General features: G+C 46.5%; 1 protein-coding gene across 2 annotated transcripts in view; it reads right to left on the reverse strand.

Annotated features, from left to right (window-relative positions):
* LOC144507644 (dihydropyrimidinase-related protein 1-like) overlaps positions 1-23,907 on the reverse strand; it is a 71,712-nt gene extending 47,805 nt beyond the window's left edge. Inside the window, exon 1 of one of the 2 annotated variants that reach the window (XM_078236066.1) lies at positions 20,364-20,483. In XM_078236066.1, the coding sequence (XP_078092192.1) occupies positions 20,364-20,402 (39 nt within the window). In that variant the 5' untranslated portion in view covers positions 20,403-20,483. Of the gene's footprint in view, positions 1-20,363; positions 20,484-23,535 lie in introns of those variants that run through there. The other variant, XM_078235240.1, reaches the window with a different exon arrangement.
* Positions 23,908-24,198: the final 291 nt, after the last annotated feature.

Raw genomic sequence — 24,198 nt, forward strand, 5'->3', positions numbered from 1 at the left:
TAAAATCTGAAACCATTATTTAAATCTGATTATTACCATGACAAATATTCAACCTATAAACATAGAAACATAGAAAAGCTACTGCGCCAACAGGCCCTTCGGCCCCACAAGTTGTGCCGAACATATCCCTACCTTTTAGGCCTACCTATAACCCTCCATCCTATTAAGTGCCATGTACTCATCCAGGAGTCTCTTAAAAGTCCCTATTGAGTTTGCCTCCACCACCACTGACGGCAGCCGATTCCACTCGCCCACCACCCTCTGTGTGAAAAACTTACCCCTAACATCTCCCCTGTACCTACCCCCCAGCACCTTAAACCTGTGTCCTCTCGTAGCAGCCATTTCCACTCTGGGAAAAAACCTCTGAGAGTCCACCCGATCCATGCCTCTCAACATCTTGTACACCTCTATTAGGTTTCCTCTCATCCTACGTCTCTCCAAGGGGAAAAGACCGAGCTCCCTCAGCCTATCCTCATAAAGCATGCCACTCAATCCAGGCAACATCCTTGTAAATCTCCTTTGCACCCTTTCAATCTTTTCCACATCCTTCCCGTAATGAGGCGACCAGAACTGAGCACACTACTCCAAATGGGGTCGGACGAGGGTCTTGTATAGCTGCATCATTATCCCCGGACTCCTAAACTCAATCACTCGATTGATAAAGGCCAACACACCATACGTCTTCTTAACCACCTCCTCCACCTGCGGGGCTGATTTTAGAGTCCAATGGACCCGGACCCCAAGGTCCTTCTGATCCTCTACAGTACTAAGAGTCTTTCCCTTAATATTGTACTCCTTCATCCCATTCGACCTGCCAAAATGGACCACTACGCATTTATCTGGGTTGAAGTCCATCTGCCACTTCTCCGCCTAGTCTTGCATCCTATCTATGTCCCTCTGTAACTTCTGACATCCCTCCAGACTATCCACAACCCCACCAACCTTCGTGTCATTGGCAAACTTACCAACCCATCCCTCCACTTCCTCATCCAGGTCATTTATGAAAATGACAAACAGCAAGGGTCCCAGAACAGATCCCTGGGGCACACCACTGGTGACTGACCTCCATTTAGAAAAAGACCCATCTATACACACTCTCTGCCTCCTTTGTGTAAGCCAGTTCTGGATCCACAGGGCAGCAGCACCTTGGATCCCATGCTCTCTCACTTTTTCTAGAAGCCTTGCATGGGGAACCTTATTGAACGCCTTGCTAAAATCCATATAAACCACATCTACCGCTTTCCCTTCGTCAATGTGTTTAGTCACATTTTCGAAGAACTCCACCAGGCTCGTAAGGCACGATCTTCTTCCTTTGACAAAGCCATGCTGAGTATTCTTGAGCATACTAAACCTCTCTAAATGCTCATAAATCCTGTCCCTCAGGATCTTCTCCATCAGCTTACCAACCACTGAGGTTAGACTCACCGGTCAGTAAACCAATAGATAGTGGTGTCCTAGTATTTTCTCTACAGATTGATTTTAGGTCCTTAGCAAACAGAAATGACTTCCCAATATTTAATCCCTACTTTAGTGTGCTTTTTCAATGGGAGCAGGAGGAAGAAAGACTTGCATTTATATAGCACCTTTCATGACCTTCAAACATCTCAAAGCACTTTATACCCAAATGCAGTACTTCTGAAATGTGGTCACTCAGTTTTAAAGTGACGGAACTTGCTGCTGACCTTGAAGAAACCTATGCTTAAAGAACCATAGAATCCTCCAGTGCAGGAGGAGGCCACTTGGCCCATCGAGTCTACACCGACCACAATCCCACCCAGGCCCTATCCCCATAACCCCATGCATTTACCCTAATTGGTCCCCCTGACACTAAGGGGCAATTTAGCATGGTCAATCCACCTAACCAGCACATCTTTGGACTGTGGGAGGAAACCGGAGCACCCGGAGGAAACCCACGCAGACACGGGAAGAACATGCAAACTCCACACAGGCAGTTACCCAAGCCAGGAGTCGAACCCGGGTCCCTGGCGCTGTGAGGCTGCAATGCTAACCATTGTGCCACAGTTTTTCCTATACTTACTGTTGTAAGTGTAGGAAAACAGCAAGTTATTTGTGCACAGCAAGCTCCCACAAACAGCAAGGTGATTATAACCAGATAATCTGTTTTTCCCGATGTTGATTGAGGGATAAATATCAGACAGGACAGCCAGAGGTACCTTCCCAGCAGTTCTTCGGAACAGTGCCATGGAATCTTTTACATCCACTAGGGCAGACAACAGGCCTTGGTTTAACATCTGATCCAAGAGATGGAACCTCTGACAGTCTATAGCAGCTTGTCCAACCTTTTCACTCAGTACAGCCACATTTTCCTTTCTCTGTCTCTCAAGGGGCCAGATGAATAAATGTCAGAAAGATTTCTGTTGTTATTGGCACAACAATTAACAGAATTTCAAAAAAAAGGTTGTGTTATTCAGAAAATTTAAAAAAAAACACTGCTGAGGGAAAGTAAGACGATGTCAAAACATTAACTTGATAGGTTAAAAAGAGTAATGAATAAAAATGACCTGGTGAGAAGTTCAGTGTGTGTGTGTGTCCCGCTCACTCCCAATCTCAGCATGCTCAGTCACTCACTCACCCTCTGTGACTGGGGTTTTTTTGATTCATGGGACATGGGCATCACTGGCTGGCCAGCATTTATTATGATGTGGAGATGCCGGCCTTGGACTGGGGTAAACACAGTAAGAAGTTTAACAACACCAGGTTAAAGTCCAACAGGCTTATTTGGTAGCAAAAGCCACACAAGCTTTTGGAGCTCCAAGCCCCTTCTTCAGGTGAGTGGGAATTCTGTTCACAAACAGGGCATATAAAGACATAGACTCAATTTACATGAATAATGCTTGGAATGCGAATACTTACAGCTAATCAAATCTTTAAGAAACAAAACAACGTGAGTGGAGAGAGCATCAAGACAGGCTAAAAAGATGTGTATTGTCTCCAGACAAGACAGCCAGTGAAACTCTGCAGGTCCAGGCAACTGTGGGGGTTACAAATGGTGTGACATGAAAGAGTCGCTGAGCAGAAACTGATAGCCAAGTTCCGCACACACGAGGACGGCCTCAACCGGGATATTGGGTTCATGTCACACTATTTGTAACCCCCGCAGTTGCCTGGAGAGAGAGAATCCTGAGACTGGGAGTAAGGCTCACTCACTCTCTCCCACTAACTCACCTCTCACTGCCTCACTCACCGCCTCACTCACTCTCACTGCCCCACACACTCACTCTGTCACACACATACACTCACTCACTCTCACTGCCCCACACACACACTCATTCACTCACTAATTCACTCACTCACTCTCACGGCTCCACACATTCACTCATTGCCTCACTCACTCTCACTGCCCCACACACTCACTCACTGCCTCACTCACTCTCACTACCCCACACACTCACTCACTGCCTCACTCACTCTCACTGCCCCACACACTCACTCACTCACTACCCCACACACTCACTACCCCACACACTCACTCATTCGCTCACTCTGTGTGGAATGGTGCCAAGGGATCTTTTACTCCCAATAGAAAGGGCAGACAAGCATAGGTTCAACATCTCATCCAAAAGACAGTTTATAGCAACTAGAATTTTAAATAAATACTAGCGAGTTCCCATGATGCATCTTGTAGAAAGACGGGCAGAATTTTCCTGTCCCGCCTGCCACGGGAATCGTAGCAGGCGGGACACGGACCATGCAGAGATCTGTTGACCTCGGATGGGATTTAACGGACTTGGGGCGAGTGCGGCTGGAAAATCCCGCCCTGTGAAATGGACATCTTGAGGTATTTTTTATAGTAGTTTGGAGGATAAATGTTTTACGTAATGAAACATTACTTAAATGACTAATAAGTGAAACTGCATTTTGATTACACGATACAATGGCATGTTAACAGTATCTTTGGGCCCAAGTGTTTGTATAGAAATTAAAATACTGGGAAAGTGGAACTCGGGGTTTGGAAAGAGCTGGAAGGATTGAATATCTGAGGGTTTGAGAGAGGGTTACACGGGTCTGTAAGTAATGGAAATTGATGGGGAGATGCCGGCGTTGGACTGGGTTAAACACAGTAAGAAGTCTCACAACACCAGGTTAAAGTCCAACAGGTTTATTTGGTAGCACAAGTCACAAGCTTTCGGAGTGCTGCCCCTTCATCAGGTAACTTACCTGATGAAGGAGCAACGCTCCAAAAGCTAGTGGCTTGTGCTACCAAATAAACCTGTTGGACTTTAACCTGGTGTTGTGAGACTTCTTACAGTAATGGAAAATGTCAGGGGTTGGGATATGAGAGTGTTGAGAGGGGGATCTGTTACTCTGTTAGTGGTGAATGATGCATGTTGGTCGTGACGGTGCTGAGAAAGTGCTGCTAATTTCTGGAGAGAATTAGGATGGGTACTAGGGTGTGTGAACATTATAGTTGATGGTAATCCGGGTAGAAGGACTGGGTTTGGTATTTCAAATCTCTGGCAATGTTAGGGAGCTTGAGACCCAGTATTATAAAGGAGTCTGTAAAGAATAAATGGAAGGGAAATGCGGATTCGACCTTTCCTTTATTGTCCCCTTGACCTCTCCCTAACATGGCCTCTTAGTTGTTTAAATTACTTAGTTTGAACTGGGCCCCGGGGGGAGAGGGGTTGGAGTCGGTTAGCTCAGTTGGAAGAACAGATAATGCATGGTTCAGAATGAAGCTGACAGCCCAGGGTTCAATCCCTGTTCTGGCTGTGGTGGCCTCCTCACCCATAGTAAAATCACAGCATAAACGGTGGTTTGGCAAACCTCAAATAACCACGGAAGCTCCCCGAAGAAGAATCGTGGACTTAGAATTAAGCTGCAACTTTGTGCTTTCACTCAGACACCTCATTCCACAGATTCGGTAACTCAGCCACATGTTGCTCAAGGCTTCTGGACCATTTAAAATGATGGTCAGACAATCAGAGGCAATGCATAACTACATTTCCAATCTGAACAGGAAAGACTCCACAACTGCGGTGTGTGAAGCTGCAAAAAACTCAGAACCCACAGTAGGTTCTTCAATCAACTAAGAGCCCGTTCTCAACTCATCGCAGACAACCCCACAGAAAGGGGCAATACGAGTTGCCTCAGGTGCGAGACCCAGTACAGATGGAGAAGTGCATGTATGAATCTCAGGAAGAAATTCAGTCGGCTTGGGTGAGATGTGATGGACAATATGCTCAGGCTATGGGAGAATCGGTCAGCTCAGAGGCTGAGCTTGGCTCAGACAAGAGTAAAGGTTTTTTTTGAAGTGTCAGGCTAGTGCTGCAGTGGGCAGCAGTGAATGGGACAATGTCACTTGTAGACTGGTATTATTCATTTAACAAAATACCAATATATTACCCATCCAAATCACATATCATCCCAAATTGGAACTATATTAACCTCTCTTCACGATTATAGTATGTGAAGAGAAAAAGTTTGGTCCAAAGATGTACGGGTTAGGTTGATTGGCCATGCTAAATTGTCTATAGTATCAGGGGGATTAGCAGGATAAAATGCGTGGGGTTGTGGGAATAGTGCCTTTATGGGATTGTGGTCAGTGCAGACTTGATGGGCCGAACGGCCTCCTTCTGCAGGGATTCTATGATTCTATGAGGTTCACCCAGATGTGAACCTGTCATGGGGGGGTCACCCCGGGGACAGAAAGGTGAGCATAGCCCCTGGGGTAAAGGGACATGGCCAGTCAGTAGCCTGCAATGTCCCCTGGCACTGCCTCTTGGCACCAGTGGTGACCTTGCAATGACAACCTCATAGTGCTAACTTGTGCTAGGGGACAATACCAAGGGCAAACCCCAATGGGAGCCTCATTGGAGATGAGGGGGATCCATTTATTTGTGGTAGTGGGTGAGCAGACATGGGAGCCTGGGATGCCAGCGATGGCTGTGTGGGGTGGGGCTTGGGGGGAAGTGGTCCTATGTTTGGGTGGGGGGTGCCGGCAATGACTGCGTGGGTGGGGGGGAAGGGGTCCAGTGTTCAGGAGGAAGGCGGGGGCGTTGCCAGCTCCGATCAGAGGTGATGAGTAATATAAATGTAATATTTGATGTAGGATATCAATTTAAACTACAGCTGGTAGTTTAACTCCAGACTAGTCCAAAGACCCTAAATGCTCTTGATTTCAACGCAGATATTTCCTCACCATCTCAGCTGCCAAAGCTATGTTATTAAATTTTCTTTTTCTGACCCTCAAGCCCACAGGAAAGTTCAGGGAAAAAAAAACAAGAAAGAAATCTCTAACGTTTGCTTGGTGCATTAACTGCGATTGGACGAGGATGACATCAGCAGCACGTTGGCAAGCACTTGACACATTCCACAACAAAAACAGAAAATGCTGGAGAAACTCAGCAGGTCTGACAGTATCTGTAGAGAAAACATAGAGCCAGCGTTTCGAGTCTGGATGACCCAGCTGGGCCAGCTCTGACGAAGGGTCATCCAGACTCGAAACATTGGTTCTATTCTCTCATCACAGATGCTGTCAGACCTGCTGAGATTTTCCAGCATTTTCTGTTTTTGTTTCAGATTCCCAGCATCTGCAGTATTTTTCCTTCCCATGTGAGTGCAGTGCAGGCTGGAAATAGGGAGGCCCTTGGAGCAATGGGCAGTCACTGGTTTCCTATCTGCAAAAACCCCAAAAGCTTGATACCAATACTAACATGATTTCCATCCATGAACCACACACTGTTCCTAGCCGACACTCATCCGTTTATTTCATGGATTCCCTGAAACCTTCCACAGACCCAGCTTGAAGGCAACGGAACTATAATTACCTGAGATATAGCAATGAGTTCCAGGCATTGTATGTGCTAAAAGCAAGGGGTTGACTCTTTCTCAAAACTCAATGTATGATCACTGTGTATGATGAATTTTTTTTTAAAACATTATTCAGCTATTCAGTGCCATCTTTAATTGACCACTCTGTGTAACATACTGGTAAGTTCAGAAGCTATTTTTCTGGGAGGGAAAAATCAACCCTAGACAATTTTAAAATTCTGAAAGAAAGGACAGCACCTTGGCACAAAAGGTGGCACGATGGCACAGTGGTTAGCACTGCTGCCTCACAGCACCAGGGACCCAGGTTCGATTCCCGATTGGGGTCACTGTCTGTGTGGAGTTTGCACGTTCTCCCCGTGTCTGTGTGGGTTTCCTCCGGATGCTCCGGTTTCCTCCCACATCCAAAGATGTGTGGGTTAGGTAAATTGGCCATGCTAAATTGCCCTTTAGTGTCAGGGGGACTAGCTCGGGTAAATGTATGGGTTATGGAGATAGGGCCTGGGTGGGATTGTGGTCGGTGCAGACTCGATGGGTTGAATGGCCTCCTTCTGCACTGTAGGGATTCTATGATTCCCTAAGATTCAATAAGATGCTCTAATAATTCCAGAGGGAGGTGGATAAGATGTATCGCTGGTAGCGGGGAGAGGCCCGATCGCTCACTGGTGGGGGGGGTTAGCCAGATGGATCTCTGGTGGGGGGGCGGGGGGGGTCCGCTGCCACTCTGCGGGCGATCGTTGGGGGGGGGAAGGGGGCAGGGGGTCGTGATCGGTCTGGGAAGGGAGGGGTTGCGTGGATAAGGGGGACAGTTATGCTGTGGGGCTGGGGCAATGTCTGTGGGGGCCATTGCTCCTGGGTGGCTTTCTGCGGCCCGGGAGCGATCTGACACGGGTGCGCTTTTTCAAATTTTTTTCTAACTGCGCATGCGCAGTTCAGAGCTCTGATCATTTTGGGCGCGCTCAGCCCCGCCCACAGTGTGATTCAGACTCGTGATTTTTTTTCAAGCTAAGTGCTAATGGGGGCGCTTGAAAGCAGATTTCCAAGTCGGATCTGAATTGCGCCCAGATTCAGCACTTAGAATGAAAATGGTAAAATCGTGCCCTGAGGGATAATTTAGCCAAACAACCTAACTCACACATCTTTGGAACACCTATTGAACTGCAAGCAATCTGTTAAACCAGAGGCAACCTATCCATTAGACTAGCTTTTTAATGACCCCATGAATTTGCTCAGGAATTGCAAACTATTTTGTCTTGGGAAATGTGTAAATACTTTTTGGAGCTATTATTTAAATGATCAATTATTGCAAGAATAAAAAGGCAAACATTATCATACAATATTAGTTTGACGCCGCAGGTCAGTAGTAACACTCAGATATAATGAATACTGATGACTTTTTCTTACTTTTATAATGCATTCTGGTCTCTTTGAAACTATTGTTACGTTACTCTTGGCCATATATTCCATAAATAGAGAAAAATGGTCATTTTCGACAATCCTGAGGACATTCTTTTGCTTATCAAAACTGATAATTATTTTCATATCACATTTATTAGTATGCTGAAAAACACTGCGTGATCCATGACTTTTCAGAAAAAGCTTGAACTGAGTGCTGTTATAAATTAACGTAAAAATTCATGAACCATGCAAAAAATGCAGTCGAGACATTACCGGTTATAGTTGGTCAAGAAAGCTGGCTTAATGGTGCTGCAGGCAGCGAAGGCTTCCATTGTTACCGCAACTTGGGTTTGAAAGTCTTCACTGTCTGCAAGAAATGTTACCCCAAACACAGGTCTGGGCAGCAGTAATACCATTCCTGGCTGGGTTCCTCCCCAGGTCTAACTAGTACTAATATGTTGCAAAATGTCAGTCTCATTCACTGATATTGAAAAAATTACTTGCGTAAATATCATTAAGGGTGGCACGGTGACACAGCGGTTAGCACTGCTGCCTCACAGTGCCAGGGTCCCCGATTCGTAATCCTGGCTTGGGTCACTGTCTGTGTGGAGTCTGCACATTCTCCCCATGTCTGTGTGGGTTTTCTCTGGGTGCTCTGGTTTCCTCCCACAGTCCAAAGATGTGTGGATTGGCCATGCTAAGTTGCCCCTTCATGTCAGGGCGGCTACCTAGGGTTATGAGAATAGGCCCTGGGTGGGATTGTGGTCAGTGCAGACTCAATGGACCAAATGGCCTCCTTCCACACTGTGGATTCTATGATTCGCAGTAGAATCCAACCTTTTTGACTTTGGAAGCCACAACTGCAGGTCACATAAGGCTAAACCCATCATTTCTGTGCTGTCAAAAGGAAACACAGTTCAAAAGAGCATGGATTAAAAACAGCTCTACAGCGTTGCTGTCTGAGTTTCTTTCATAGAAAAGCTACAGCACAAACAGGTCCTTCGGCCCACAAGTTGCGCCGAACATGTCCCTACCTACTAGGCTTACCTACAACCCTCTATCTTACTAACTTCCATGAACTTATCCAAAAGTCTCTTAAAAGACCCTATCGAATCCGCCTCCACCACCACTACCGGCAGCCGATTCCACGCACCCACCACCCTCTGAGTGAAAAACTTACCCCTAACATCTCCTCTGTACCTACTCCCCAGCACCCTAAACCTGTGACCTCTTGTGGCAACCATTTCAGCCCTGGGTAAAAGCCTCTGAGAATCCACTCTATCAATACCTCTCAACATCTTATACACCTCTATCAGGTCACCCCTCAACCTTCGCTTCTCCAAGGAGAGTTCTGTGAATTCCCCTTGAGTGCAGTTACCTGCTGAGAACATAGGATTGCTGAACTTACCTCATAAATATTAAACCCAGATTCCTATTAGTCATAAGTCGCTGACATACTGCATGTTCAGAATTAGAATTTATCCATCATGAGGTCACGACGCTTTCCAAAACTCCAGAGAATTTAAATAGGCCACATCAGCAAGTAAGACTTAAAGTCACAAATAATAGTGGGCTAGTTGAGATCAGGGGGTACATGTCGTTTACAAGTTGCAGCTTGGATACCACTGTCGTAGGTTCTTTTGGGGTTAAGGGTAAGGGATGTTGTTAAAGGATCCTTTAGGTCCTTTTTACAACAAAAGGTTGCATGAATGGAGAAAAACCTCATGTGTTTCTGGAATTTTCATGACGTGATTGTGCATGTTCTCTAGAAAGAACTAGTTAAGAACTTGCCATTAAATATTCCATTAAAGTTAGCACTGCTGCCTCATAGCTCCAGGGACCCGGTTCAATTCTGGCTGCGGGTGCCTGTCTGTGTGGAGTTTTCACCTTCTCCCCGTGTCTGCGTGGGTTTCCTCCGGGTGCTTTGGTTTCATCCCACAGCCCAAAGATGTGTGGGTAAGGTGCATTGGCCAAGCTAAATTGCCCCATAGTGAAAGGGAGATTAGCAGAGTAAATACATAGGGTTATGGGGATAGGGCCTGGGTGGAATTGTTGTTGTGCAGGCTTGATGGGCCCAATGGCCTCTTTCTGCACTGTAGGGATTCTATGATTCTATGAAAAGATGAAAAATCCAATAACTACATCAAATTCTAAAGTTGTTGATGAAATGTAAGAGGTTGACTGAATTTAGATTAGGGAAAGCGATGGCCTAGTGGTATTATTGCTAGACTATTAATCCAGAAACTCAGCCTAATGTTCTGGGGACCTGGGTTCGAATCCCGCCACAGCAGATAGTGGAATGCCTCACGCCCGACTTTACCACGTTTTCACACCCGTATGGTAAAATCGGGCCCCTCGTGTCAGGGAGATTAGCAGGGTAAATATGTGGGGTTACGGGAATAGGGGAGGGGTGGGATTGTTGTCAGTGCAGGCTCGATGGGCCAAATTGCCTCCTTCTGCATGTAGGGATTCTATGATTCTATAGTTTGGATTGAGTAACAGGTATTAAATCAGGAGTTATTTGGAGTTTTAATTGGTCATGAAGGAATTATCATATGAACCCATCTATCAGTTACCCATTTGTTGTTAGCTAGGAATCATGAATAAATTTGTGGATTCGCACATTTAAATTTCAATAATCAATATGACGTTTCCAAGAAATTAAAATAATCTAGCCAACTGCTCACATCAATTAACAATAGCCAGAATTTTCCAGCACCCCGCATGGGTTCTCCCATAGCGGGACTGGTGAGCCATTGAAATCTCCATTGACATCAGCGGGACTGGAAGATCTTGCCGGTGTGAGGGGCTGGAAAAATCTGGCCAATTGTACTACAAAATAAACTAAAGAGATAAATAACAGTGCACTAGTCAAACCTGCCATTGCTAATGACCTGTCCTAAAAGCTGACCTCTGCAACTACCTCATAATGTCATAAGAACATAGGAATAGGCCACACAGCCCATTGAACCTGCACCATCATTCAATACCATGGCTGATCATTCGTAGAACCATAGAATCCCTACAATGCAGAAAGAGGCCATTTGGCCCACTGACTCTCCGAAAGGCCCTCATCTCCATCCTATTCCTATAACGCCAGCATTTGCACATTTACCATAACTAATCCCCATAACCTACACTTCCTAAGACACTAAGGAACAATTGACCATGACCAATCCCCCCTAACCTGCACATCTTTGGACTGTGGGAAGAAACTGGAGCACCCGGAGAAAACCCATGCAGGGGGAAAACGTGCAAACTCTACAGTCATCCAAAGCTGGAATTGAACCCATGTCCCTGGCGCTGTGAAGCAGCAGTGCTAACCACTGTGCTGCCCAGCTTCAATGCCTTTTTTCAAACATCCCCAAATCCCTTAGTATCACTGACAGATTTCTAAATGCCAAACTCTAAACATACTCAGTGACTGAGCGTAGGAGACTCAGAGCTTCCACAGCCCAGTGGAGTAGAGAGTTCCAAAGAGTCACAACTCTCCGAGTAGAATAAATCCTCCTCATCTCAGTCCTAAGCTGAAACATGAGAGACTGCCACGAGGAAATCTTGTTCACATCTTAGTAACCATTTCTTTATCCAAACTCTTCTCCAGTTTCTTATGGGTTTTTGGATTACCTCACTATTTTATAATCTTTGATATTTTCAGTTCATAGTTCCTCTTTAAGTGTTCTTTCTATCCTAAGCTCATCAGATTTCCACTTGCAGAATGCCTTAGAGCAAATGTTTTGGCACCACATCTTAATATATACTGGCTTGGCCATAGGAGACAGAGGGTAGTGGTCGAAGGGTCTTTTTCCGGCTGGAGGTCTGTGACCAGTGGTGTTCCGCAGGGCTCTGTACTGGGACCTCTGCTATTTGTGATATATATAAATGATTTGGAAGAAGGTGTAACTGGTGTAATCAGCAAGTTTGCGGATGACACAAAGATGGCTGGAATTGCGGATAGCGAAGAGCATTGTCGGGCAATACAGCAGGATATAGATAGGCTGGAAAATTGGGCGGAGAGGTGGCAGATGGAATTTAATCCGGATAAATGCGAAGTGATGCATTTTGGAAGAAATAATGTAGGGAGGAGTTATGCAATAAATGGCAGAGTCATCAGGAGTATAGAAACACAGAGGGACCTAGGTGTGCAAGTCCACAAATCCTTGAAGGTGGCAACACAGGTGGAGAAGGTGGTGAAGAAGGCATATGGTATGCTTGCCTTTATAGGACGGGGTATAGAGTATAAAAGCTGGAGTCTGATGATGCAGCTGTATAGAACGCTGGTTAGGCTGCATTTGGAGTACTGCGTCCAGTTCTGGTCGCCGCACTACCAGAAGGACGTGGAGGCATTGGAGAGAGTGCAGAGAAGGTTTACCAGGATGTTGCCTGGTATGGAGGGTCTTAGCTATGAGGAGAGATTGGGTAGACTGGGGTTGTTCTCCTTGGAAAGACGGAGAATGAGGGGAGGTCTAATAGAGGTATACAAGATTATGAAGGGTATAGATAGGGTGAACAGTGGGAAGCTTTTTCCCAGGTCGGAGGTGACGATCACGAGGGGTCACGGGCTCAAGCTGAGAGGGGCGAAGTATAACTCAGACATCAGAGGGACGTTTTTTACACAGAGGGTGGTGGGGGCCTGGAATGCACTGCCAAGTAGGGTGGTGGAGGCAGGCACGCTGACATCGTTTAAGACTTACCTGGATAGTCACATGAGCAGCCTGGGAATGGAGGGATACAAACGATTGGTCTAGTTGGACCAAGGAGCGGCACAGGCTTGGAGGGCCGAAGGGCCTGTTTCCTGTGCTGTACTGTTCTTTGTTCTTTGTTCTTTATATCCACAGTATTGGTACAAACCACAATGGACATACCAGTTTACTTAGGTTTTTTGGAGGAAGAGGTAGGATAATGGAGAGATGTCAGGTGGGCTAGGATGCACCAAAAGCACCATTTGCCAGCACTCTCCCACACACCACTTAGGAAGAGCAAGAACATCTATCTGGCAATAAAAATATTGAACAGGTTACATAGGTTCTAAGTCAACAGACAACTGAAGACCCATGCTTTCTTGCAATGACATCTACAGCTAATAAGTATCCCAGAGTCGTGATACTCTATGTGGATCCTCAAATTTTTTCTTCACTCTCTTTCCAGGCATGCTGTCGTGCTTTAGGCAGCATGCTCCGGAATACCAAGAAGCCTTGTTTCCATTCTTGGCACCAGCTTCACTAAACAGCTTTCAAACAAGGGGTGGGAGTATTGCATTGCTGAAGCGTTTGGCCATAGACTCAATTCCATACCTCCACACCATTGGATCATTCACTGTGTTTTTGCCAGACATTTCTGTCCCCCAAACAGCTTTTGCAAAGGCCTAAGGAGAGGCTGGATAGACTGGGACTTTTTTTCCCTGCAGCGCAGGAGACTTAGGGGTGACCTTTTAGAGGTCAATAAAACAATGCGGGCATAGATTAGCTAGATAGTCAGTATCTTTTCCCAAAGGTAGAGGAGTCTAAAACTAGAGGGCATAGGTTTAAGGTGAGAGGGGAAAGATACAAAAGGGTCCAGAGGGGCAATTTTTTCACGCAGAGGGTGGTGAGTGTCTGGAACAAGCTGCCAGAGGTAGTAGTAGAGGCGGGTACAATTTTGTTTTTTAAAAAGCGTTTAGACAATTACATGGATAAGATGGGTATAAAGGGGTATGAGCCAAACGCCGGCAATTGGGCTCAGTGGTTAATTAAAGGGCAGCATGGACAAGTTGGGCCGAAGGGCCTGTTTCCATGCTGTAAACCTCTATGACTCTGTGACTCTATATATATGAGAAACATTGACGATTAGCAAGCCTTGAGCACACTACCAATATTTTAATTCCCATACACATTTAATTGTATTTATCACTTCTTGTAAGGGATGAGTAGATAAAATCTCCCACCTTCTTCCCAGCAAGTTTCCAAAATCAATACAGGGTAGAATTCACTCCTACTGGGTTACTGTAACTGATGGGCGAGAGGCTCGTTAATTTATTTAAATTTTTGGAAATGTTGATTTCCATCTGTTCAGCAAGCCTGGCGCTCAATCGTTCAGGCTCGCTTGCCTTTATGGCCTCTCCAGTAGAGGGTTTCGCCAGCGAAGAATAGATATGCTCCCCAAGAACGGGGAACAATCGCATTGGCCTCGCCAGTGGAACCAGAGGCCATTGAGACACCCCCCCCCCCCCACCCCCACGGGAGGCGGAGGACAAGGCGGGAATGCCCCTTGGGCAGTGCCAGACTGGCGCCTTGGCAATGTCAGCCTGGCACCTGGGCAATACCCAAAGGGGGTGGGGCCAGTGAGGAGGGGTCAGTGGGGCTAATGAGGAGAGGGGGCCCGCTGCCACTCTGCAGCAATCAGTGCGGTGAGGGCAGCGGAGCCTGATTGCTGGGGTATGGAGGGGGTCCGTGATTGGTCTGGGCAGCGGGGGCTGCATCTCGGGCTGAGAGCCTCCGCGATTGCCGGGGGGGGTTTACTTGAGGCAGCCTGCAGCAGCAAGGGCCTGACAGCGCTCTTTGTCTGTCAGACCCCTGCTACTGTTAAAGCGCCTGTGCAGCATCAGCAGTCTGCACATGAGCAATATCTCCCTCTACAGGCTTTCAGGTGCGTTAAGCCCCACCCACAGGTTTCTTCAGCGAGGAATGGACTGGCTCAAAATTCTGCAGCCACAGTGCGTACGGGGGGGGGGGGGGGGCCTGAAAACACGACAAAAAGACGGATCTGAAACTATCCCAGTTCCACGCCCGCCCGACAATTAGACAAAAAGTCATAAAATACCGCCCAATGTTTCAAGTTGAATGTGACTCTTGTTCAAATAAAGATGCTGCCATCAATTACATGTAGAAACTGATTTTGGGCCTGTGAATAATGTCATTGAAAGGTTGCACATAATTGGAAAGGAGGAGAGGGCCAAACATGGATACTTGAGGGATTCCAGGAATTAGAGTGAGGAGCTGAAAAGAAAGCCATTGTGGCTGTAACAGAAACAAGAGTACACTAGTCAACCCCTTGAGCCTGTTCCAACATTTAATTAAATCGTGGCTGATGATCAATACTTTTACCGAACAAATATCTATCCAACTCAATTCTGACAGTTTCAACTGACTCAGCCAGCACATTCTTTTCCACAATTAACTCTTTAAACTCCTGTATCATACTGGTTAGTCTATGCTCCAAGAGTAGAACTGCAGTAATCCTCTGGGGATACATAGCGGAGAGGACATGTATGATGATATTATGGTTGAGAGCTTTAGAGAGATGTTGGAGGACAAGGAAAGTTAACATGGGCACAGTTACAAAGGATATGATTAATGAATTTAAAGAAATCACTGCTATAAATAGGGCAGAAGACAGACTAAAGGGATTCAAATAGGGCATCTTGGAAGATAGGGCACTGAGATTGGTTGTGACAATACATGAGGACCTTAAAGAATCTAAGCTAACTTAGAGATGGAATGATATTTGAAGACAGGTAAGTCAAGGATGGATTTTGGAACAGTTTATAGGGAAAAGGGTGAATTCTGAGTTCAAAGGAGGTTTACTAGATGATACCTGGAATGAGCAGGTTGTCTTATGAGAATAGTATGGATAGGCTGGACTTGTTTCTACTGGAGTTTAGAAGAATGAGGGGTGACTCAATTGAAGTGTACAAGATCTTGAACAGTTAATGACAAGACAGACATGGAAATGGTGTTTCCACTTGTAAATGAGTATAGAAGTACTGTTTTAAAATTATAGATCACCTTTTTTGGACAGAGATGAGGATATTTTTTCTCTCTCCAAGGGTTGTGCAACTTTGGAACTCTCTGCCTCAGCAGGTGGTGGAGGCGGAGTCACTGAATCTTTTTAAGGCGGAGGTAGATAGATTCTTGTTAGGCAAGGAAATCAAATGTTATTGTGACTGAATGGGAATATGGAATTCAACACAAACAGATCACCCATGACCTTACTGAATGGCGGAGCAGGCTCGAGGGGCCAAATGGCCTACTTATGTTCCTATTTGTACTAATAATGCTAGCTAGCATGGGTCCAGGAAGGTGAGTTGAGTGACCAGAATTTGTGTTATCATTTTGTTCATCATTTTTGGACCCATCATTCTCCAACAGTTTCCCTAAGCTTCTTGAATGCATCATCAGCTAATTCCATTCCCAACCCACCCACCATTCCCTATCCAAGATCTTTCATTGTGATTTCCTGCCCATCTACAGCACCATTGCCACAATAACCAACTATACCCTGTGTAACTGCAACCATGATGTTACCCCCCCTTGTTTTGTTTAGTTTCTCTCATGCCTCTAATACCATGCTCCTGCACCAGCTATCTTCCATGGTACCTTTCCTATCTGTCCCAATGTAGCTAGCATATCTCCCTTTCTGGCTTTTCCTCCCTTGCCACAGTTATCCTTAGTGCATCCTGACGTTCCATCATTGGTCCCCAATTCCTTATCTACATGCAATTGTTTGACGACATTACATAAGTACGGATAACATCAGCCAAACGTATGCTGCTGAAATTAATGTTTGTTTCCTCAACATCAGTTTCATTTGTGCAGCTTCATTCTGTGCTGTCCAGCTGTTTGCTTATGGATGGGCCAAACTTTTCTGAACCTCACAACTGGAAAGGACAAAGCTATTCTGTTTTGCTTTTATCAGGAAGTCCACACCTTAACCCTGAATTTTCCTATTTAATAATTTGCTTAAGCTGCATTTGACAGCGTACAACTTTGTCACAGACTCTGCTGAGACTTCACCTCAGAATATAGAATTCCTACAGTGCAGAATGAGGTCATTCGGCCCACTGGATTTGCACCAACTTTCCAACAGGGCAGCTTATCCAGTGCTATCCCTGTAACTGTACTTATTTACCTCGCTAATCCCTCCAACCTCCACATCCCTGGACACTAAGGGACAATTTAGCATGGCCAATCCACCAAACCTGTACATCTTTAGGCCATGGGAGGACACCCACGCAGACACGGGGAGAATATGCAAACTCCACACAGCCACCTAAGGTTGGAATCGAACCTGGGTCTCTGGTGCTGTGTGACAGCAGTGCTCCCCACTGTGCCACCGTGACCCACCTCAGCCTGTACTTCTTTTTCCATGTTGCTGAGGTCCTCACTCAACACACACTCTCCACTGGCCAACCAAGATTCACCTCATAACACCAAACTTCTCTAAAACTCCAGTACCCACAACTATCACATATTAAGTTCCACTCAGCTATCACCCTGTGTCTTCGGCCCCAAGGCATTGAGACCTCTCTTCACCCTAAATGTGAAAACACTTCTTGCTCACATGCCTGTCTTCCAACTCTGGAGCACTCTGCAACTCCCATCTCTTTGTTCCACCATTGGCAGGGCAACATTCAACCATGTTGCTCAAACATTCTGGAACTTTCTTTCAAATCCCCTCTTCTTATTGTACTTCTCTCCCTACCCTGGACCTGACCACAATATCTTTAAAAGTCCTCTAAAACAAATTAGTCGCATCTTAACTCTTAGGGACGACACAGTGACACGGTGGTTGGCACTGCTGCCTCACAGCACCAGGGACCCGGGTTCGATTCCGGCCTCGGGTGACTGTGTGGAGTTTGCACATTCTCCCTCTGTTACCTCCGGGTGCTCCAATTTCCTGCCACACTCCAAAGATGTGCAGGTTAGATGGATTGGCCATGCTAAATTGCCCTTTAGAGTCAGTGGGATTAGCAGGGTAAATACATGAGGTTTTGGGGATAGGGCCTGGGTGGGATTGTTGTTAGTGCAGGCTCCATTCTGCACTGTAGGGATTCTATGATTCTTCCCCCATTACACAAACTAGGGTTGTACTCCCTGGAATTTAGAAGGTTGGATGATACGATCAAAGCTTTCAAACTATTACGCAACCAATATGATAGCTAGTGGGAATCTATTTTCGCAGGTTGTATTAGCAGAAAATTTAGAAATCACAGAATAGAATTCGACAATGCTGAAAGAGGCCATTTGGCCCATTGAGTCTGCACTTACTCTCTGAAAGAACATCCAAACCAGGCCCAGCACCCCTCCCCCCATCCCATAACTCCATGCATTTCCCATGGCCAATCCACCTAACCTGCACATCTTTGGAGTGCGGGAGGAAACTGGGGCACCGGGAGGAAATCCACACAGGGAATGGGGAGAAAGTGCACTCCACACAGTCACCCAAGGCCAGAATTGAACCCAGGTCCCCGGCGCTGTGAGGCAGCAATGCTAACCACTGTGCCACCATGCTGCCTATTAAGGGAGCCTAAACCTAGGTCGCATAGTCTGAAACTTAGAACCTGTCCTTTCAGGAGTGAAATGAAGAAGCCTTTCCCAACACAAAGTGAAGGAATTTCCAGCCCACTGCGTTATGTTTTCCAGCGACAGAGGCAACTTGCCATTGGCTGTCAGTGAGATCTTTCAGTCTCGCCAATGTCTACAGCCTTTTTTGCGGCTCGCCCATCCCATGGCTGGGGAACCTGCCACGGGGTGGGGGCGGGGGGAGGTCACCTTCGGCGGAAAAGGAACATCCCGCCACAGAAAGAACCGGAAAATCCTGCCCATAGACTCTCCTCCGGCAACTATTAATTTTACATGCGAGGTTAATAGATTTTTTATTAACCAAAGGTATTAAGGGATTTTGGACCAAGGTGAAGATATAGAATTAGGTCACAGATCAGCCTTGATCTCACTGGAATAAGCTTGACGGCCTCTATGTTCCCTCAACCCACTTCTAGTTAAGTAGCTGGATATGTGTCAGTGCATTAAAGCTGCTCTATCAGTACATGTTTGCTTGCTGAGGTTAGAAATACATTAATAAGGCACATTAGAAGACTGAGACACAATTAGGTAGCTGGGGATGATTTCCAATTTGTCCTTTTCCAGTTTATAATACAATATTATTATTTATGAATTAAATTTCTCAAATGCCTCAAAGTACCTTGTGCCCTCGCTATAATTGTGATATCAGTCAGTACACAGCACATAGTTGGATAAGACATGGGCGTCGCCCCAGTTGGGAAACATGAAACACCGTCACATTAATCCATCCATTGTCCCTGTCTCAAACCCAACACTTCACTAACCATCATCAGCCTTGATCGCCCATCGAGGCCACAGACTCAAGATCACATTTACAACGTCCCCAGGGAGTGAACTGCAGAGGGCAATTCTTGCTGACAGCACCGTGGTTTGGGCGAGTTTGCGGCCAAATTGCATTGTCAGGCGGAAGAGACCTTTTTGTTCCGGCCTTGAGTTGGAACTGATCTCAGTCACCGAGATGAAAGGCGGCTGTCCTAACACACTGTGCGCTGTAGTTTCAGAGCAAAATGATGCAGCGGGGGGAAGGGAGAGTCCCTAACAGCCTAGCAAAGGAAGAACTCTGCAGCTCCTAACCATGTCTGAATACTAATCGCCCTGATTAAATGCGTTTTTCTACAATTACTGAGAGCAACTTTACTTGGGAAAATACTTCAATCAACGATAGAAAATAGCCTAATATAATGTAAATACCCCCAGTCAATTTCTTCCATGAAATCCAACAGTTTGTACAATTACCATCTGACCCTGGAGGTATGTAATGATGGCGTTTGATGCTCTGAAGATTTTTTTTGTCTGGTTCGCCCCTCCCTTTTCTTAAAAAAAACACCCTTCGGTTGCCACAATCTTGTATTTTGCATTGTCGCTTCAATGGTCAGGATTGTACACGATATATTTACACCCTTTGCTCTGACTTGTGATTTGGCGGCAATAAATGACCCCCATCCCCTCTCAATAAAGCAGGAACCTTTCGGAGTCCAGATATTCCAGCGATGGTTGAGATAAACCATCATCGATCCCAAATCCACTGGCCAGTCATTGTCTGAAACCCTGCATAAGGAGTGACTGGAATCGACAGTGTAATGAGGGGTTGAAATAATAATAACATGCAAGCTGCTGGTGACATTCATTTTAAACTAGGAGCCATCGCCCTCCCCCTTCGCCATAATGCCAGCTTTCCCTCTACCATACTCCTGCCCTGATAGTGGTCAAATCCCTGGGCAAACTTCCCCTCCAACCCCCTTTCTTCCCAAAGACACTCCACACACACAGACACAGTTATTCGCACACACTGGGACGCTGGCGAGAGCTCATTTTCAGAATGAAAGTGCTTACCGTTATGTTCTGCATATCCTGGCCGCCTTGGTAGGACATGTCTGGCTGGTTTTTTTTATTGTGGGAGCAGGAGGACGCGGTTTCAAACCGGGGGCCGGCAATCGTCAAGTTAAAACACGATTCTTTTTTTGGGGGGGGGGGGGGATAATATTTATTTGTTGAGAGTGTATTGTTTTTTTTGAATGTGCTGCAAGAGGAAGGTATCAGTCTGCAGCCATCCAGAGGGAGTAAGGTGAAGAGCTCCTTCTAGAGGCTGCTCTCATGGAGAAGCTTGTTCACCTCAGGAAGCACTTTCCCCATTAGTTGGCAGCACTTGTGGGTTTTTTTTTTACGCGTTTATTCACGGGAAGGTGGGCGTTGCTGCCAAGGCCAGCAGCCTTAATTGTCCTTCTTTGAACCCCTGCAGTCCAGCTGGTGAGGATACACCCAGAGTGCTGTGAGAGAGGGGGCTTCAAGACCCACTGACAAATGAATACTTTTTCCAAGCCAGAATGGTATGTGACTGTAGGTGGTGCAGTTCTGAAGTACAGGCCATAATTTATTGCCCATCCCTAGTTGCCCTTGGAGGGCGGTCAAGCACATTGCTGTGGCTCTGGAGTCACGTGTAGGCCAGACCAGGTAAGGATGGCAGATTTCCTTCCCCAAAGGACACTAGTGAACCAGATGATTTTTTCTGACCATTGACAATGGTTTCATGGTCATCAATTTGGCGGCACGGTAGCACAGTGGTTAGCGCTGCTGCTTCACAGCTCCAGGGTCCCGGGTTCGATTCCCGGCTTGGGTCACTGTCTGTGCGGAGTTTGCACATTCTCCTCGTGTCTGCGTGGGTTTCCTCCGGGTGCTCCGGTTTCCTCCCACAGTCCAAAGATGTGCGGGTTAGGTTGATTGGCCAGGTTAAAAATTGCCCATTAGAGTCCTGGGATGTGTAGGTTAGAGGGATTAGCGGGTAAATATGTGGGGGTAGGGCCTGGGTGGGATTGTGGTCGGTGCAGACTCGATGGGCCGAATGGCCTCCTTCTGCACTGTAGGGTTTCTATGAAATAGATTATTAATTCCAGATATTTTTTTTATTGAATTCAAATTCCACCATCTGCCGTGATGGGCTTTGGACCCGGGTCTCCAGAACATTATTTGGGATTGTGGTCGGTGCAGACTTGATGGGCCGAATGGCCTCCTTCTGTAATGTAAGGATTCTATAATTCTATGATTAGCTGAGTTTCTAGATTAATAGTCTAGCAATGATACCACTAGGCATCACCTCCCCTTGTAGAGTGTACAGTGTGTACCATCTTGTAGATGGCACATACTGCGTCCATGATATGCCCTGGAAGGCCAGATGGTGCTGAGATTCTTATGTGCTATTGGAGCTGCGCTCCTTCAGACAAATATGCCACCACACTCATGTCCGGGACATTGTTGGAAGGGGATTCGACAAGAGTGATGATACCATTGAATGTCAAGGAGAGGTGTTTGGATGCACCCTGGTCGGAAATGGGCATTGCCAGTGCATGTGTGGCACAAATGTCACTTGCCACTTACCAGTTCAAACCTCTGTGGTGTTCATGTCATGCTGTTTGTGGGAAAACAATCTAGTAATTGAGGAATTCTACATGGTTGTGTGAGGAATTGTGGTCGCAATGATGTCGAGTGTCACTCAACTCAGCAGAATATTCACATTAACTGGCTTGACCTTATGTGTAGCAGGAGATCATATTTAAATACCTCTTTTTTCTCTCCCAAACAGCTCTCCCCAATTGAATGTAGTTTCCAACCAAACTAAAATGTGATGAGCACACTGCCATTTTGGCTCCCTCCGTCCTGTACCAATTCAGGGAAAGACAAATTGGGTGGCACAGTGGTTAGCACTGCTGCCTCCCAGCGCCAGGGATCCAGGTTCAATTCCGGCCTCGGGTGACTTTGTGGAGTTTGCATGTTCTCCCCATGTCTACATGTGTTTCCTCTGGGTGCTCCAGTTTCCTCCCACAGTCCAAACATGTGCAGGTTAGGTGCATTGGTCATGCTAGACTGCCCCTTAGTGTTACAAGATGTGCAGGTTAGGTAAATTAGTCATGGCAAATATGTGGGGGGAGTGGGCCTGGTAAGATGCTCTTTTGGAGAGTTGGTGCAGACTCGATGAGCCAAATGGCCTCCCTCTCCACTGTAGGGATTCTATTCCGTGAATGGGTCCATCATAACTAGCAGTATTCCGGGTTGATCCAATTCTCTTTATGGTAACTGGCAAACCTCCCTGATCATCTCAGCAGGTCTGACAGCATCATTGATGTCCAGTAATGCCCTTTAGGGAAGGAAATATGCCGTCTTTACCTGGTCTGGCCCACATGTGACTCCAGAGCCACAGCAATATGGATGATTCAGACTCGAAACGTTGGCTCTATTCTCTCACCACAGATGCTGTCAGATCTGCTGAGATTTTCCAGCATTTTCTGTTTTTGTTTCAGATTCCAACACCTGCAGTAATTTTGCCTTGATCGTCTGTTTGATAGGGTATTGCTGGCTGGGGGGGTGGGCGAGGAGGAAACGTCAGACACCACTCTGATTGAAGAAGATGTAACAGAATGCCCCAGAGTATTGAAGTCTATTGTATAAAACAGCGTGAGAGGCAGGGCTGAGTTTGGGGGGGGGGAGGGTGGAGTTGGAAGCCAATGCAGACAATGGCGTCAAGTGGAGGCAGCAAGGAAGAGGATGGGTGGATGATTATATTAAAAGATGGGAGCTCCAGTTCACCACACCGACCCCCTGATCTTGGCAGAGTTTGTGAGTGAGTGTAAGCGTGAATCTTATCCTGCAGCTCTGCACACATCCTCAGGTGGGGGCTGGTAGCTTCCAGTGAAGGAGTGGCTCTGATAACCCCGTTCAATAAATCCCGGGGAACAAAAGAATCCGTCTGGGTAAAAAGAGGACATTTTTTTACCAGTCAGAAACAGCTTCGCCCCTCCTCACTTTGCTGCAATTCACTGTAACATTACTTTGAAACACTTAATCCCATTATGAAAGAAAAGTGTTTAAAATCAGGACTTTCCCCCCCCCCCCCCCATGTGATTGGCAAAAGTGGATTGAATGAGAGGTTTGAAGGGGGAGGAAAGTTAACTTTTTTGTATGTAAGGGGGGGAGGGGGGTGGTGAATGAGAATGATGGAGGGTTGGGCTTGTACCTTGCCTTGCTCCCAGCCTTGGAGCAGTTCTTTGCCGGTGGCTGGTTTGATCTCCAGCGGGGCTCTCTCCTCCCTCTCGCTGGGAGAGCTGATGACCGAGCCGGAGATCTCACTGACATCGCTGGCTGTCTCGCTCAGCCCATCCGACTCCGGGGACAGCAAGTCCTGCCTGCTAGCACTGCGGGAAGCCCGGCCGCTCCGGCGCCCCACGCTGTAGGCATCGAAATCTATTGTCTTCCTCTCGTAAGCACCCTCCACCGTGCAGAACATGCCCCCGTATTTCTGCCGGGGGGTCTGAGCTGTGGTCCCCGGCCTGGCCAGGTACACCGGCAGATCGTCTTCCTTGTTCCAGTGTCTCTTACCCTCAGCCATGCTTTCTGGGCACAGCCTGCAGAAAAAATGAGAAAGAGAGAGAGAGATGTAGAAAGAACGAGAGAGAGATAGAGAGAGAGAGATAGAAAGAGGGAGAGATGTAGAGAGAGAAATAAAGAGAGAGAGAGAAAGATATTATATAGAGAGAAAGAAAGAGCGAGAGAAAGATAGAGGTAGAGAGGGGAGATATAGATAAAGAGAGAAAGAGGGAGAGATGCAGAGAGAGAGAAAGATATATTTAGAGAGAAAGAGCGAGAGGATAGAGAGAAAGAGGGAAAATAGAGAGAAAGA

This window comes from Mustelus asterias, chromosome 1, assembly GCF_964213995.1.
Source record: "Mustelus asterias chromosome 1, sMusAst1.hap1.1, whole genome shotgun sequence".
Lineage (NCBI taxonomy): Eukaryota > Metazoa > Chordata > Chondrichthyes > Carcharhiniformes > Triakidae > Mustelus > Mustelus asterias.